We start from the raw sequence: 15652 nt of genomic DNA on the forward strand, positions 1-15652 counted from the left end.
AATAGGAAGAAGAAGAAGAAGAAGCAGGCTTCACGTCAAGTGAGTGTTGATTTTAACGGCTCTTTTATCGAGTTTGTACTGATCATAGGCCTAGAGTTGCTTTGGGGCAGGGGGTGATGCATGACCTGCAGACATTTTGTCTATTAGAAACAGTCAATTTCTAAAAGTCAGAAGTCAAGTAATGTTGCTCTTAGTCTGTAATCACTTTAAAGAAAAACTGTAATATATGTTCTGCAGTTTAAAACCTGTGACAGTTTTACTATGACTTATTTTGTTTTATAATAATAGCTGCTTGAAAATACAATCTTCCTCTCCATCGCAGCACCTCCCCCACCCCCACCCCCCACCCCTCCCCACCCTGCTAAAGCTTCGTCTAGGCCAGTGGTTCTCAACCTGGGGGCCATGGTGGGCTGTTGCAAATTATACATTTCTAAATAATGTTAGGAATCTGAATAAAAAACAAAAACTTGCATCACTGTCCTGGTAATGAAAATGTTCTATTTTTAATTGATTAAGTTGACAATAAAATTTTGTTACAAAATAATGTTAATAGAACTTTTTCCCAACCAAATTCAAATTTGCTATTGTCTGCTATTCTTTTGTAGTCTAGGGATGTAAGTTAAGCATATCAGAAATCTATGAAATATAAAATAATTATGACTGCAAACTTTGTAATAAAGCAAGGTTGTTCTCTTCATCAACATTTTATTTTTTATTTATTTATTTTTATTTTTTTTTTTACCTTTTTTTGGCGGGGTGGGATTTGGGAGAAAATGAAGGGGACCCACACGAATGTTGAGAATTCATGAAGGGGGAATGAAGTGAAAAAGGTTGACAACCACTGGTCTAGGCCTATGTCTCATGTTGATGGAGAAAGATGGGAGGTCCTGTGTTCGATAGTTTAAAATATTTACTTTGTAGATTTATGACTTCAGTTCCATATCATTGTTGACCTTGCTACTTCAAGTGAGAACTCTCTGACTGTTATTTATTTCTGCTAATTTTTGCATGCTTTGTTCTTGGCGTTAGTATTCTAAGGCTTAGTTTTTCCCGAATATAATGTGAGTTTCTTTGTATACTCTATTCTGTTTAGTCTCTCTCTCTCTCTCTCATGAAACTGGGGCGTTGACCCTACTTCCATCCTTGCTTTACCTGTTCTGTGAGTGGGCATTTCTCTGCCAACCACGACTCATTACCCCGTAGGGGCTTAGTGCCATCAGTGCATCTCGCGCGATGCACTGTATGCATTGCTTAAGATTCTGTGCTCCGTCCCTTCGGCCCCTAGCGGTAACCCCTTTCATTCCTTTTACTGGGCCTCCGTCCATGTTCTCTTTCTTCCATCTGACTTTCCACCCTCTCTAACAATTGTTTCGTAGTGCAACTGCTTGGAGGTTTTCCTCCTGTTACACCTTTCAAACCTCCTCTACTCTCAATTTTCCTTTTAGCGCTGAATGACCTCATAGGTCCCAGCGCTTGAGATACTTGTACGAAACAACCACTTCCTTGCTCTCGTCATCAGCGCTGACATTCATTGCCGTATTTTCCGAGTTTTCTTTCACCAGTATTCTTGTGCTAGCTTACCTTCACTTTCGTTCACCTTCTTACAATCACTTTTAGAATATTTCACTAGCTTTCGGAGTTTTCCTTCGCCATCACCAATTATGGTCCTTTTTTTTTTCTCCGTAACTTTTCAATGTTCTTTCCCTGACTTAATATTTTTTCACTATCAATATTGATAGTCGATAGCTACACACCTTCCTGTTATATCAAATGATGCTACGCCTCCAATAGGTCTTAACCTTCACTTCTTATACATGAAACCGTATTCAGAGGAATAATGATTCCTCTCGCCATTCCTTTCGATCCCTCCAGCGCCTCAGTGGCGTGGTTGGTATGGTCTTTGCCTGCCACCTCGGTGGCCGCGAGTTCAATTCTCGGACATTCCACTGAGGGGTCAGAGATGTGTATTTCTGGTGATAGACGTTCACTCTCGCCGTAGTTCGGAAGTCAGGTAAAGCCGTTGGTCTCGTTGCTGAATAACCAACCACTGGTTCCATGTGCAACGTAAAAACACTATACACACAATCTTTGTCCTTGACTGCCTTACCATCCTTTTGTATACCACTAAAATAATCTCCAGAGCTCAAACAATCTCCATTGTTCCTTCTCTTAAGCTTCCGATTACATCAAACCGTCGCTTAAATCCGCACTCACTTATTCTGCTCGCTTAGACTCGCAAACAATCCATGCTAGCTCCTGGTTTCCATTCTCTAGAGTCGCGTCCTCAAATACCCTATTGTTCATCTCGAGGGCTTTTCTCGCTTCTTTTCATCAAGCTCGCTTGTCTGAGTTACTTTTATGTAACCGGGATGTGAACCCTTGCTCTTCCAGCTGTCATTCATTTTCCCTTACGCTCATATTAAGATAATGACCAAACATAGCTTCTAACCTTTTCATCAATCAATTTGCCTTCCATTTATGCAGTATATATAATTATATTCTATTATATATATATATATATATATATTATATATATATATGTGTGTGTGTGTGTGTGTGTGTGTGTGTGTGTAAGCGAATACCACAATGTCTTCGTAAAGACGAAAGCGCTTGGATTTCTGCCTGTCATTTCCTGTGGTATTTGCTTATTTAATGAAGTCACGTGCAGCTACTGTGATTTTTTAAGCATATATATATTTAATCTCTTTATATATATATAATATTAACATAATATTAATATTTATCTATATATATATAATATATATATATCATAGGATATATATAGATATTGAGATATAATATATTATATATATATATATATATATATTAGTAATGTATGACAACATGAAATTCTTGGAAAAAGGTTTCACAATCAAGTTCATCATATGGCATCCTTATCCTATCGTACTGTTGCAGAAGGGTGCGTATGTCCTTGAGTTGCGTGACTGTTAATTTTTCGGCGAACGTTTTTATAGTAAGATTCTGCGGTTTGGAAGATGATTCGCTGGTGTTTCTTTTTTTTATATTTTTGAAAATTGATATTATTATTTTGTGCACACAATCGTGAAGAACAAACCGAAGAGGACACTAGTCTCCATAGGGATACATACATTATATATACGTATATGTATATATAGCAGAATATAATGGTTATATTTGAAATAGAACATAACCAAGAGAAGGAGTGTAATTAGAATGAAAGCTGCAATTGCCTTTTCTGAACACTGGGAACGAATCTGTGTAGCCTATCGCCCTGTTTCAATAATCGGAGCGGTCGCCTACAAAGACTAGGCCTATTTTATTTATTCCGTGTTTCCATCAGATATGATCTGATTTGATTTATATAGATTTTGCTTTATGCCAACCACTGGGACAATGAAGGCCATTCAGCGCTGAAATGGAAATTGGAAGTAAAAGGTTTGAAAGGTGTTACAGGAGGAAAACCTCAAAGCAGTTGCACTTTGAACCAAGTGTTAGAAGAAGATGGACAGTAAGATGGAAGAAAGATAATGTGAACGGAGGTACAGTAAAAGGAATGAAAGTAGTTGCAACTAGGGGACGAAGGAACGCTGCAAAGAACCTTAAGTAATGCCTACATTGCACCGAATGATGTGCATTGACGGCACTATCTCCCTACGGGGTCCATCGGATCTGGGATAGTTAAAGACGTTGGGTTGCCAGCTCCATCGTCATTCTTGTGTGGAAGTGCATCGTCGACGTCGTCTTCGGTTTTTTTTTATTTATTTAACTTATTTTTTTGAGGCGTCTGTCACTTGCCGGAAGTCGTTTAATATCCTTTGCAACGCTGCCACTCCATAAATGATAAATAAGAATAAAACTCGAAGACCGGACATCCTTTCTTGCAGGTTGATGCTCGTTACGCGTTCCTCCTCTTCGTGAAGTTTCCTTCCAGTTGGATCAGTATCCTGAACAGCAGCGAAGAGGATTTTGGCTACCAGCGGTGAATGGTAGTAATGACCTTATCATTATGTTATCTGACCATGAGGAAAATATCATTGGCAACTGACGTCATTTTGAACTATTAAATGTTGTCCCAGTCTTGTCACTTGGAAGGTCGTTACTTGAACGTGTAAGCGCCGCCATTGCTACACAAAATGATATTTATGGCAACCGATGGTGGTGAGTGCTGCCAAAGAAAAATAACTGGTCATGCTACTGATTGCTTCCCACGTATAACGGATGATGCAGTCTTGCTCCGCGTATCAAATCAAGTCGCTTGTATAGGCCTAACGTGAGTCAGCAGTTTCTCAAGCGTAAAAATTTTTTCTCAAAAAGTCTCTTCCTGTTTGAGCAGTAACTACATTCTTGTAATGACAATGATAATAATAGAGATCATCTCTTTTTCCAGTGATAAAAGTCAAAATTTGACTGAATTTTATACAGAAACCGACAATCTGGAATATCTCGACTTGGGCTTGGTAACACTTACGTAAGAGTATTTTACCTGTGCCAAAACCATGACTTTTAAAAGTGCGTAACCTTGACGGTGAAAATATCAAAATTGAAATACTTGGTTGTTGAGGTCTGTTGGTAAACTGTGAAATGAAGACCCCCGCCAAATATAAGTATTTCATTTTTAAGGTTTTTTCTTGAACGGGATAATTACATCGAATAGTTTCTGCAAATAATTTCGTGTTATCATACACGCACACATTATATGTGTATATATGTATTATATATATATATATATATATATATATATATATATATATATATATTGTGTCACTTTTTTCTGTAAAAAATTTGACATTTATTTATCATTGTAAATAAGCTTTTTCCTGTGTTTTCTTAGTAAAATTTAAATCCATAACACAATTTGATCTCGCTTTTCGTATTCTCACGTATCCTTATTGTTCTCGTATTCAGTCGTTGTCATTTCCTGATCCAGTGTCACTCATTTTCTTATTTTACTACGTAATCTGTATTTTCTATGATTTCATTTCACTTATTAAGTGGTTGTTCGTTCATTGTGATTTTCTGGTGTTCATCATCATCATCGTCTGCAGTGCCGTTAACTCAAAAGGGTCACTTTGAAAATCTGCCACTCGACACCCTCTTGTTTTATCTTCCACAAATCTCCACTCCTCTCCAGCTGCCTTTCTCATACCTCCCATCAGAATGATTCGGTTTCTTCCAAATCTCCTGTTACCACAGGAGCCCAGCTGACATTATCATGTACCATTCACTTCGGTAGTCCCGAGTTCGATTCCCCGCTCTGCCAACAGGGAACCAGAGGAATTTGTTTCTGGTGATTAGAAATTCATGTCTCGATGGAATGTGGTTCGGATCCTGCAATAAGCCGTAGGTTCCGTTGCTTCGTGACTAATTGGTTCCTAGCCACGTAAAAATATCTAATCCTTCAGGCTAGCCCTAGGAGAGCTCTTAGTCAGCTCAGTGGTTTGGTTAAACTGAGGTATACATAACTATTCATTTCTCGCTCTCCTACCGCTTGACTCTTGCAGCGTCCCCTCGGCCTCTAGCTGCAACCTCCCTCATGTCTTTTACTGTACCTCCGTTCATATTCTCTTCCTTCCATCTGACTTTTCACCCTCTCTAACACTTTTTTTTTCATAGTGCAGCTGCGAGGTATTCCTCCTGCTACACCTATCAAACCATAGTGTTAACTTCCCATTCAGCATTGAATAACCTCATAGGTCCAAACCTTTTATTTCTATTGTTCGCTGATAAATTCACAGATCTTGACGTATATTAAGGGAATACCGTAATGACGTAAGGTCTTCCATAATATTGGTCTGTGGTCACTGCCAAACACCTTATCTTAATTTACAAAAATAAAAGGCCAAGAGAAGGAGACTTTTAAAATGAATGCACTGCTGTGCAGTCTTCCTCAACACAAATATCTGATGTACACCTCACGCATTGTGGGCATTATATAAGGTTTCTTTGCACTGTTCTTTCGGCCCCCAGCTGCAGCCCCTTTCATTCCTTTTACTGTACCTCTCTTCATATTATATTTCTTCCGTCTAACTCTCCACCCTCTCCTGACAATTGTGTGTCAGTGTAACTGCGAGGTTTCCCAAAATTCTACACTCACACTCCTTCCTGCTGAAAGTAATTGCATAGATCATTTTTATAGCATTTTCGTCAGTCATTTCATTATACACAACCCCCGGGATAATAACAGTGCGTAATAACGTTGGCTGTGATCCAATGAGACTTAAAAAAAAAGTGGGAAGACCCACTGGCACTGGGATAAGAACTACGAGGCGGAGGTTGAGTGAAGACGAGGCGCGGGAAAGAGGCGAGAGGCGGGGTTTCCCAGAAGCCCTTTACGTCACGCGGCGTTGGAGGCGATGATGATGAAAAATCTACATTTTCATCGTATTCGACGGAAGCGCATTGTCCTTACTCGTACCCCATCCATTTAGGTCACCCTTCTTCCTTCGTGCCTACTATGACATGATTCCCAATTCTCAGTCAACAGCCTTTGTTTCCCCATTCTATATTTTGCGAAACAGCCTAGTTACAGTGTAGTACGAGTCTTTTCAGTGTCGGCTAAATTCGTCTCTGCGACGATTTTATCATAGTCCGGCGCTCTCCGTCTCCCAAACTTCTCGATTAACTGATTAAAAAAAAAAATTAATCTTCATTAGTACGCGAGTACATCCATTCTCCTTTTCCCCGTTTGTCATTCATTCTTAGTTATCCAATATTATCCTGCATTTATCATTAATCCTTTCACCGTCATTTTCTGTGTTGTGCTTTTTGTTATTTATTTCACCTTCCAGTATTTCCTTGCTTTTGTGCAAAATGCTTATAGATTTTTTCCCCCTTAAAATAATAACAAATCTCCATTTTCCTTGAAATTATAGTTAGCTACCCTTCACCCGGTCATTTTCCGCTTGGAAAGAAGATGGTGACTCGATGGATATTCTTCAGTTTCAAGGTCTCTCTCTCTCTCTCTCTCTCTCTCTCTCTCTCTCTCTCTCTCTCTCATTTACTGACGTTAATAGTTATCAAGCTTAAAGAATCATTAGGTAATTTAGCCAAATACACCTTTTTTCATAAACATACGAGAGAGAGATTCTCTCTCTCTCTCTCTCTCTCTCGTATGCTTACATGATGAAATAAGGTGAATTTGGTAATAATAATGTGTGTACACATAATAATATTTTACTTACATATATTTTATTATATATATATATATATATATATATATATATATATAGATATATATATATATATATATATTATATATATATATATATTATATATATATATATGTGTGTGTGTGTGTGTGTGTTCCCGGAAATGACGCATATAGTACACCCACGCTCATGAAATACAGAGTAGTATGTATTTGCAGTGTCATGCACACTGGCGCTACCAATAGGTATGTTTGGACAGATTATCTGAAGAGCCTTGCAGTTATTTTTGATAGATGTGGAAAAAATAAGCCTTTGAGCATGTCATTATTCCATTCTCCCCTAATTATTATTATTATATAAAAAAAAGACAGCTTCCATGAACTGAATGTCTTGTTAAAAAAAAAAAATTAAACTTATCAAAGATGAAACATACACAAATGAGTAGTTTAAAATAAAGAGCAAAAGAACACAGGAAAACTGCTACCTGTTTTTATAAATTGATTTAAATTTTGTCCTGATCGAGTTGCCTGATAAAATAAACAGACTTTGATCACACTGGAGTTGTTCACCGGATCGTTGTTCCGTACTCGTCTAATCTTAATCAAATCTCTGTAATCTGATGAATCTGAAGATCCACATCAAATTCAGGTAAAATCAAGGCGTGATCTGACGGCCACCTTACTCGGGGTGCGTGCTAAAATCTACGGTCGAATAGAGCATTGTCTCACCAATGAAAATTAAACACATTATATTTTATGAGAAATAATTGTTCTGTACTGTTTAAGGTGCTCATCATTTATTTTTTACATTTTCATTGCAATAAATAAATCAAAAATATCCCATCCGAAAGTTCCTGTATTTTTTACTCAAAGCAAAATGCATTTTTTCAGACCTTGTTAGGCTTTTCCATAGACCTTTCCTAACCCCCCAACAAGAAGAAGAACAACAAAGTAGTGTGCAGGCTTACTCCCCAAGTAAGCGAAAAGTCACAGAAAAAAAACAGGAAAAAAAGTTTCTGAAAAAAGTGCCACATGAATCTTTATACTGGATGGTGACCCCAAGGGTGTTAACCGGTATGTATCTACCTTTGCGGTGTGTTTAGTCTAAACAAGGCCGTTGGGGATTACAGTAAATAACATATACAGAAGACGTTAACTAACATAGAGTTAATGACCAAGAAATATTGTGAATTTTTCCCTGTGACTTCATTACCGGCCACTATAAAGTAATGGGACTTTTCCTGCCCTTTTTTTCTAACCAAAATTGTGGATGTTTTCCCTGTGACTTTATTTTCTAGCCAAAGTTGTGACTTTTTTGTTTTTTTCCTGGCCAAAATTGTGACTGGATTTCCTGTGATTTTTTTATTAGCCAAAATTGTGATTTTTTTTCCTATCCAAAATTCTGTTTGTTTTTCCTGTAACTTTTTTTTCCTTTCCAAAACTGTGACTTTTTTCTTATCCAAAATTGTCTGTTTTTCCTGTGACCTTTTTTTTCCCTATCCAAAATTGTGACTTTTCTCATAGCCAAAATAGTGACTGTTTTTCCTGTGACTTTTTTTTCCTATCCAAAATTGTGACTTTTTTTTTTCCTATTCAAAATTGTGACTTTTTTTTTTCCTATTCAAAATTGTGGCTGTTTTTCCTGTGACTTTTCCTAACTAAAATTGTGACTGGTTTTCTTGTGATTTTCTTCCTAGTCCAAATTGTGATTTTTTTTTCCTAGCCAATATTGTGACTGATTTTCCAATTACTTTTTTTCTTAGCCAAAATTGTGACTGTTTTTCCTGTGACTTTTTTTTTCTAATCCAAAATTGCCACCTCTACACGATGCCCCTTACGCACCTTTAGGTCTTAGTGCGGGAAGCGTGCTGGCATAAGACCAGCTTAATTTGAATCGACTTTCTAATCATCTTTAGATTTTCTTAGCACACTTACTTACTTTGATTTCACACATTTACTAAATGATTTTACTCGTAAACGGGAGTTTTTTTTTCCTGTTTTCATTATTGGGTTCCCCGTTGGGGTGCCATCAGTGTAATGTAGGCATTACTTAAGGTTCTTAGCAGCGTCCCTGCGACCCTTAGCTGTAACTGCTTCCATCCCTTTAACTGCACCTCTGTTCGTATTCTCTTTCCTCCGTCTTACTTTCCACTCTCTCCTAACAGTTGATTCATAGTGCAACTGCTTTGAGGTTTTCCTCCTGTTACACCTTTCAAACCTTTTACTGTCAATTTCCGTTTCAGCGCTGAATGGCCTTAGTTGCCCCAGTGGTTGGCATGTATGCCTAGAATCTATAAATCAATCAATCAATCATTGTTGGGTTGCTGTTTCCCTATAGCATTTTTTGTTTGATCTTTGTTAACGTGCCGCCTAGAACTTTCAATTGTACTCGTTGTATAATGCTAATGTTTTATTCTGTACTTTACTTTGTTATATAATGCAAACATTATTCTGTCCTTCACTTATTCTCCTTTGTTTTTGTAGGATTACTCAGCCAGTAAAGTTATTCCAAGGTCTTCTTTCATTGTCCATGAAGTGAGAGTTAATCCTTTTAACACTACATTACTTAAGTCGATCAGTCAGTTGCTATACTGTTGAGTGTGGCTGTTATTTGGACAATGGAATTCTTTGTTTTGAGGTTTTGAATCTCTGCATTTGTGCAGATTCCTCGTGTAACTTCTTTTCTTTAGCCTTGTTTAATTTTATTTAGCTCTGCTCTTCTATTTTGATGTTTTGTTACAGCATACCTATCAGTGCCATCTAGCTGCTCAACACTTTTTGCATGGTTCTCAGTGTTACTCTGCACTCATTCCATATTCCTGAGTTTGCAGTTATTCCCCAAAAAGGTATTCAAAATAACTGTTGAAACATTTCATGCAAGAATCTACGTTGTATATTCTTTAGTATACAGTGGGCCACCGTATTTGCATTCTCCAGATTGTGGACTCATCAGTTTCACGGATTTCTCTCTGGACCATATCTACCCGTTATTCGCGGGAAATTCGCCTATTTGCACTGTTTTTCTATGAGAAATATCCAGAAATTCTTGTTTTTTCTATCAATTTCATCATAAAATCCACTTTTTGTGATAAAATTATTAAAAAAAAAAAAGGTATAAAAATTTGTAGTGGGTTTTTCTTGAGTGTTACCTACCAAAATAGGCCTTTTTCAGCATTTTTATAGGGGTTCTAATTATTAGAGGATTCTAAACATTTGCGGGGTGTCTGGTACGCATCCCCCGTGAATACGGGTGGACCACTGTATCTTGATGCTCGTAGTCCCCTGTATGAAGTAGCTTCATTAGTGTTGGGACCACCACTATTGCCATGTTTTTTTTACATCTAGTATAATTACATCAACTTTTTTGTACACACTCATACTTTATTTCTCATAAGTATTTTTAACTTTTACTCTTTTCACTTCAGGTAACTAGGTTGAGTTATCTTTGTACTATGATACATTTCTTGTTGTTCGTGGCTGTGATAGTTGCTCGGTGCACTTTTTGTTTGATGTGCTCACCGATTGGGAATATGGAGGTTTCTAAAAATAACAAAGACTTTTTTTAGAATTTTAATCAGCATCAGTAATGAGCATGAACCTCTTTTTGTTTTTTTACACAGGATGAAGCACCTCTCAAGATGGCTGATTGTCACCACATTGGCAGTACAGGGCGTTTGTGGTCAGGAGAAGAAGGAAGACACCGTGACAGTACAGCTGAAGCAAGGAGCTATTACAGCCATGAAAGAAACCCTCAGTGATGGAGACAGTGACAGAGGCAATGATCGATTCTATTACAGTATCAAAGGCATTCCCTATGCCCTGGCCCCTGTTGAGGGTTTGAGGTTCAGGGTAAGTTTTTATACACCGTGAAGATTTATTTTCATAATTGTTCATGTAAATGCCTTTCTATTTGATCATTTAGGTATTTAAGATATTTATTTATAGCTGATGTTGGGGGAGGGGGAACTTGAGATATTGAAACAGTTGCAGGGATTTATGCAAGTGACCTCTTTGTCATATTTGATTTCGAAAGTCCAGTGTTTTGATTTTCATATGTATGAAGGACATCCTTAGTGTGATTCCAACTCTAAAACTGTGAATTCATTCATTAGTACTTTCAGATCGTCTTCAGCTTATATGCTATCAGTCATACTGTATTATCCAATTATATCTTTAAAATCAGCATTGCACATACATAGAGGATAAGTCTGGTTCTGGTTTTACATTTAGCAGTTCTACTGCTTAATATGTATGTGTAACCCCCACTAATTTTAACTGATTACTGTTTTCATTGAAGAATTTGTCAAATTTCATTTACACAGCGAAAAAATTCATGCTTATTTCATTTTTTCCATCCTGAGGGCAAAATGTACTTTTTCCTTCTGTCATCGTCATTGGCATAGTTGTATTGATATCAATTTGTAGAATTAACCCTTTGAGATTGTGGGGTGCCCCAAACCTCGTCCTTGGCATATTCGATTTTGATTTATTTTCCATTGTACTACGTAATGCTGTTTAAGGTGCAGTTTTAAAGCTGAATAATTTTATTTTATTGTATTGTTTTAAAAAATGGAAAGCAAAATGTCAAAATTATTAGATGAAGTTTGCCAAAAGTTTCTTTGTATGGCATCATTTGAAGTCATTAAAATATCAGGAGTTGACATACTACAGGACTGAAGAATCTTAGATATTTACGTATATTGTTCTTACATTTTTTCAGGATCCTGTCCCTCCCACAGGCTGGAAAGGGACGAGAGACGGGAGTGTCTCCCCACCCAAGTGTCCTCAGTTGAGTCCTGATGCTGTGAAGGATGGAAAGTTTGTTGTGGAGGGGAACGAAGATTGTCTTTATCTTAATGTGTATACACCAAGGGTAAGGATGCGGCACTAAGTTCCAATCTCCTTATCATCAATAATCCTGTTATTGCTCAGCTTTTGAATTCGAATTTTCTCCTTGCTTCTGTTTTCCATTACTTACAACTATCCACCCTTTAAATGGCAGGTGTGTCACTTCCCTGAGGGTTAATTGTTAATCCTCCGCATCTGCCTTCCAAGGTTTTTTTTTTCTATAGGATTGTATTCAGGCGCACTCTCATAGAAGATGGTGGCATTTTTAACATTTTTGTTTCCTTTTGGAATTGTCACGGACGTGAAAAAGTTTGCTTAAAAAAGGTTTTCTGTTTCTAATTCTGTATAAGACCTCAATGATGCCTCTTTATGGGGTGGCAGTTTGTCCTTTTTCTTCACATCATATCTCAACTGTGTCTTTGGCATACTTCTGGCCATCTTTCCCTTAAGGAATGGTTTCTCTCTTTTTTATTCTTAAGCAACTGTAAATGCAAGTCTTTCTAATGACTGATTTCTCACGTCTCATTTAAATATAATTAGGACTGAACAAAATTAGTGCTATAGTTTTGATGGTTGTTTCTGATACTTGTCACTAGTAGCATGGTAATTGATCTTTGTACTGATAGCTTACGAAAATTAATATAGAATGTATAAAGTCGGTTTATTTGAGCTCGTTCATATAAATGTATTGTTGGCTTATGTAGTAAAGATAAAGGTCAGACTTAAGGAAATGTTAGGAGCAGGAAAATACTGAAATCTAATTTAACTGTCTGGAGAAAGTTCGAAGCACCAACTTTGCAATATTCTTATAGATTCTGCACGTGCTTAATAAGAAATAGTAACATGCTGTTGCTGTACTGTCCTTTATAGCAGATGTATTTTATATTGTGTATTTAATCTCCTGTTTACAATACTACTGTATATTGTATTTGTTCATTCAGTCATTGGTATGTAACAGTCAGATGAAAGTTTGCTCATTGCTCTAAAACTGCTGTTCACCTGTTTAACTCATTTTTTTCTTGCAACAGCCAAACATTTCTGATTTACCTGTCATGGTGTGGATCCATGGGGGTGCCTTCATTTCTGGCGGAGCAGAAGAGTATGCCCCCCTGGCTCTACTGAGCAAAGATATAGTCTTGGTATCAATACAGTACCGACTGGGAACGTTAGGTACAGTACCATGTTTTCTATGTAGTTTTACAATCTTAGAATGCAAATCACGGTTTTATTATTAAGTTCTGTATTAAAAATTAAGTACAGGCAGCCCTCAGCTAACAGCGGGTGTTCCATTCCCAGCTGATGCTGTTAACCGAAAATTTGCAATAACAGCCTAAAAACCTGCTTAACAGCTCCACTAACCAAATATCGGCGCCATTAACCAGATATCGGCGCCGCTAACCAGAGATCGGCACCGAAAATCCAGTCAACAGCGTTGCTAGACGAGTGCTGTAAAACCGGATAGCTGTTAACTGATGCCGCTGTTAACAGAGGGCTGCCTGTATCACTTGCTTATTTTTCTTTTAACTATAACACACCACCAACATAGATAATTGTCTGAACTACTGAAATTTGATGATACCTAGAACATTGAGGTGAGTAATTTAATCACTTTTATCATTAAAAATTTTACCTAGCTTTTTACTGCAGTGATTTATGCATGATTTAGTAATAGTTCTCATGTTTCTACTACTTATTCTGCTATTTAATGTTTCAATATTTCAGGATTCTTCTCAACTGGAGATAATGTCATGCCAGGGAATCTGGGACTCAAAGACCAAACGTTAGCCCTTGATTGGGTGAAAAACAACATTAGAAGACTTGGAGGTGATCCTTCCAGGATTACTCTTATTGGACAAGGTTCTGGCGCAGCCTCTGCCCACTTTCAGATCCTCACACCAGCAGCAGCAGGTACTCTGAGTTATACAATAGTGTTTACTGAGTAAATGTAAGTGAAGTCAGTTAATATTATGCTACATCATTTTAAAGTTAGCCTTTTGGATTTGATATATAGAATATTGTAATGTCATCTGAGTATCATCATTGGAAGATGGGACTTCAGAAGCTGTTGATGTTGTTTTTACAGATTTACATTTGCATTATGTTATACATACTGTCAAAGTTTTGTAACACTTATGCACAGGTGTTTGTTTTTGGAACTATAAAGCATGGCAGGGAATGAGGCTGTTGTTCCTTTATGCTTTTACAGTATATTTAGTGTTCAGTTCAATCGTATTTCATTTCTTTCAATAACAGGCTTGTTTGATAAAGCAATTTTACAGTCAGGCTCAGCATTAAGTCCATGGGCACTGCGCAATGACCATCAAATAGTGGCCCATACTGTAGGTTTGATATACAACTGTTCTGGAATAACTGAGGACCCTCCTACTATAGAGTCAACAAGACTTTTATACTGTCTTCAGGCATTGTCTTTAGATGATCTAGTTCCTCTACCATCTTTTTTCACAGTAAGTCATTATTCACACTTAATTTTTATCTACATATTTTTTTATCATGAAATTGCAGTACAGTGAATTCATCATGGCACATCAAAAGTTATTACCCAACTTGCGTATACAGTACATTCAGAATGGTAACTAATTTCTGCAGATCTTACATTTTTTCAAGAAGTTTAGATTTTTACTTTGTAAATGTTGCCAGAAATTTTACTATTCGTTTGAGTTAAAACTCTTGTGATAAGTTGCTGAGTTTACATTAAAAATTTCATTGACAAAACCTAAAGTTTTACAGGCCTTAGTTGTGGAGTGAGTTTTTTTAATTCTGTTCAATAAAATGAAATGGAGTTCATAAGAAATGTCCCAAAGTTTGTGTAATTCCTTTCATATATACTAATCCAATTTAGTATTTGAATGTTTTATTATTATTAACATATAGTAGTTAATCAAAATACCTAAGATAGTATATTTATTTATTGCATTTCACAGATATAAACCTTTGATTTTACAAAAGTCTTTATTATCATAGATATGAAAATAAATCCCTGTTGGGAATGGGAACATGATTATTATTGCTCATCACTACTAAGTGTGGGTTTGGGACCTTGAGGGACATTTTACGGTAACTGACAAGGGTGTGGGGGATGGTTCCTTTTGTATGAAATATAGTACAGGGTGTAGTAGGTTTAGTCATTTAAACTTGGAAGTTTTGTAATATGTCAAAAGGAAAATCTAAAGTTGTTGCTATGTGAAGGCAAGACCAGTAATCAGCATCAAGCTGTTAATGTTTTTGACACCTGATAGCCTAATATTTTCCTTGTCACAACGATTATTTATGCATAATTCATGTAGCAGAGTTTACAGCCAAAGACTATTTGAGATTGAGTCGTAAAGTAATAAAGGATACTGTTGCCAAGATTTTGATGTAGTAACTACAAAATATAAGCTTCTGCCCTGGCCAGGTTTAAATCGTGACCAGGAAGACGCACTTTGCAATTATAAATCCCTGTGGTGCAAGTAATTCCGAAGATACAGTGAATTCGATATTATACAATATTGTGGCTTAATATACTTGTGAATATGAAACATTTAACAGCGTATAAGTAACAAAAAGAAATAATTAGCCAAATGTAACAACTGACCATGTTTGGTACTTTAAAAGTGAGACTGTGTTGACCCTGGGGTGGTTTTGACTAGATAATTCCAGTATGCATGCCCACGT

At 36.9% G+C, this 15652-nt stretch overlaps 1 protein-coding gene across 4 annotated transcripts in view; it reads left to right on the plus strand.

The window, feature by feature from the left end:
- Positions 1-15652, plus strand: part of LOC135197169 (venom carboxylesterase-6-like) — a 41540-nt gene that overhangs the window by 3992 nt on the left and 21896 nt on the right. The window contains exons 1-7 of one of the 4 annotated variants that reach the window (XM_064224156.1): positions 21-39; positions 8021-8203; positions 10750-10978; positions 11850-12002; positions 13006-13147; positions 13700-13885; positions 14231-14442. In XM_064224156.1, the coding sequence (XP_064080226.1) occupies positions 10751-10978; positions 11850-12002; positions 13006-13147; positions 13700-13885; positions 14231-14442 (921 nt within the window). In that variant the 5' untranslated portion in view covers positions 21-39; positions 8021-8203; position 10750. Of the gene's footprint in view, positions 40-8020; positions 8204-10749; positions 10979-11849; positions 12003-13005; positions 13148-13699; positions 13886-14230; positions 14443-15652 lie in introns of all 4 variants that reach the window. The other 3 variants (XM_064224155.1, XM_064224153.1, XM_064224154.1) reach the window with 3 other exon arrangements.

Source organism: Macrobrachium nipponense, chromosome 18, assembly GCF_015104395.2.
Source record: "Macrobrachium nipponense isolate FS-2020 chromosome 18, ASM1510439v2, whole genome shotgun sequence".
Classification (NCBI taxonomy): domain Eukaryota; kingdom Metazoa; phylum Arthropoda; class Malacostraca; order Decapoda; family Palaemonidae; genus Macrobrachium; species Macrobrachium nipponense.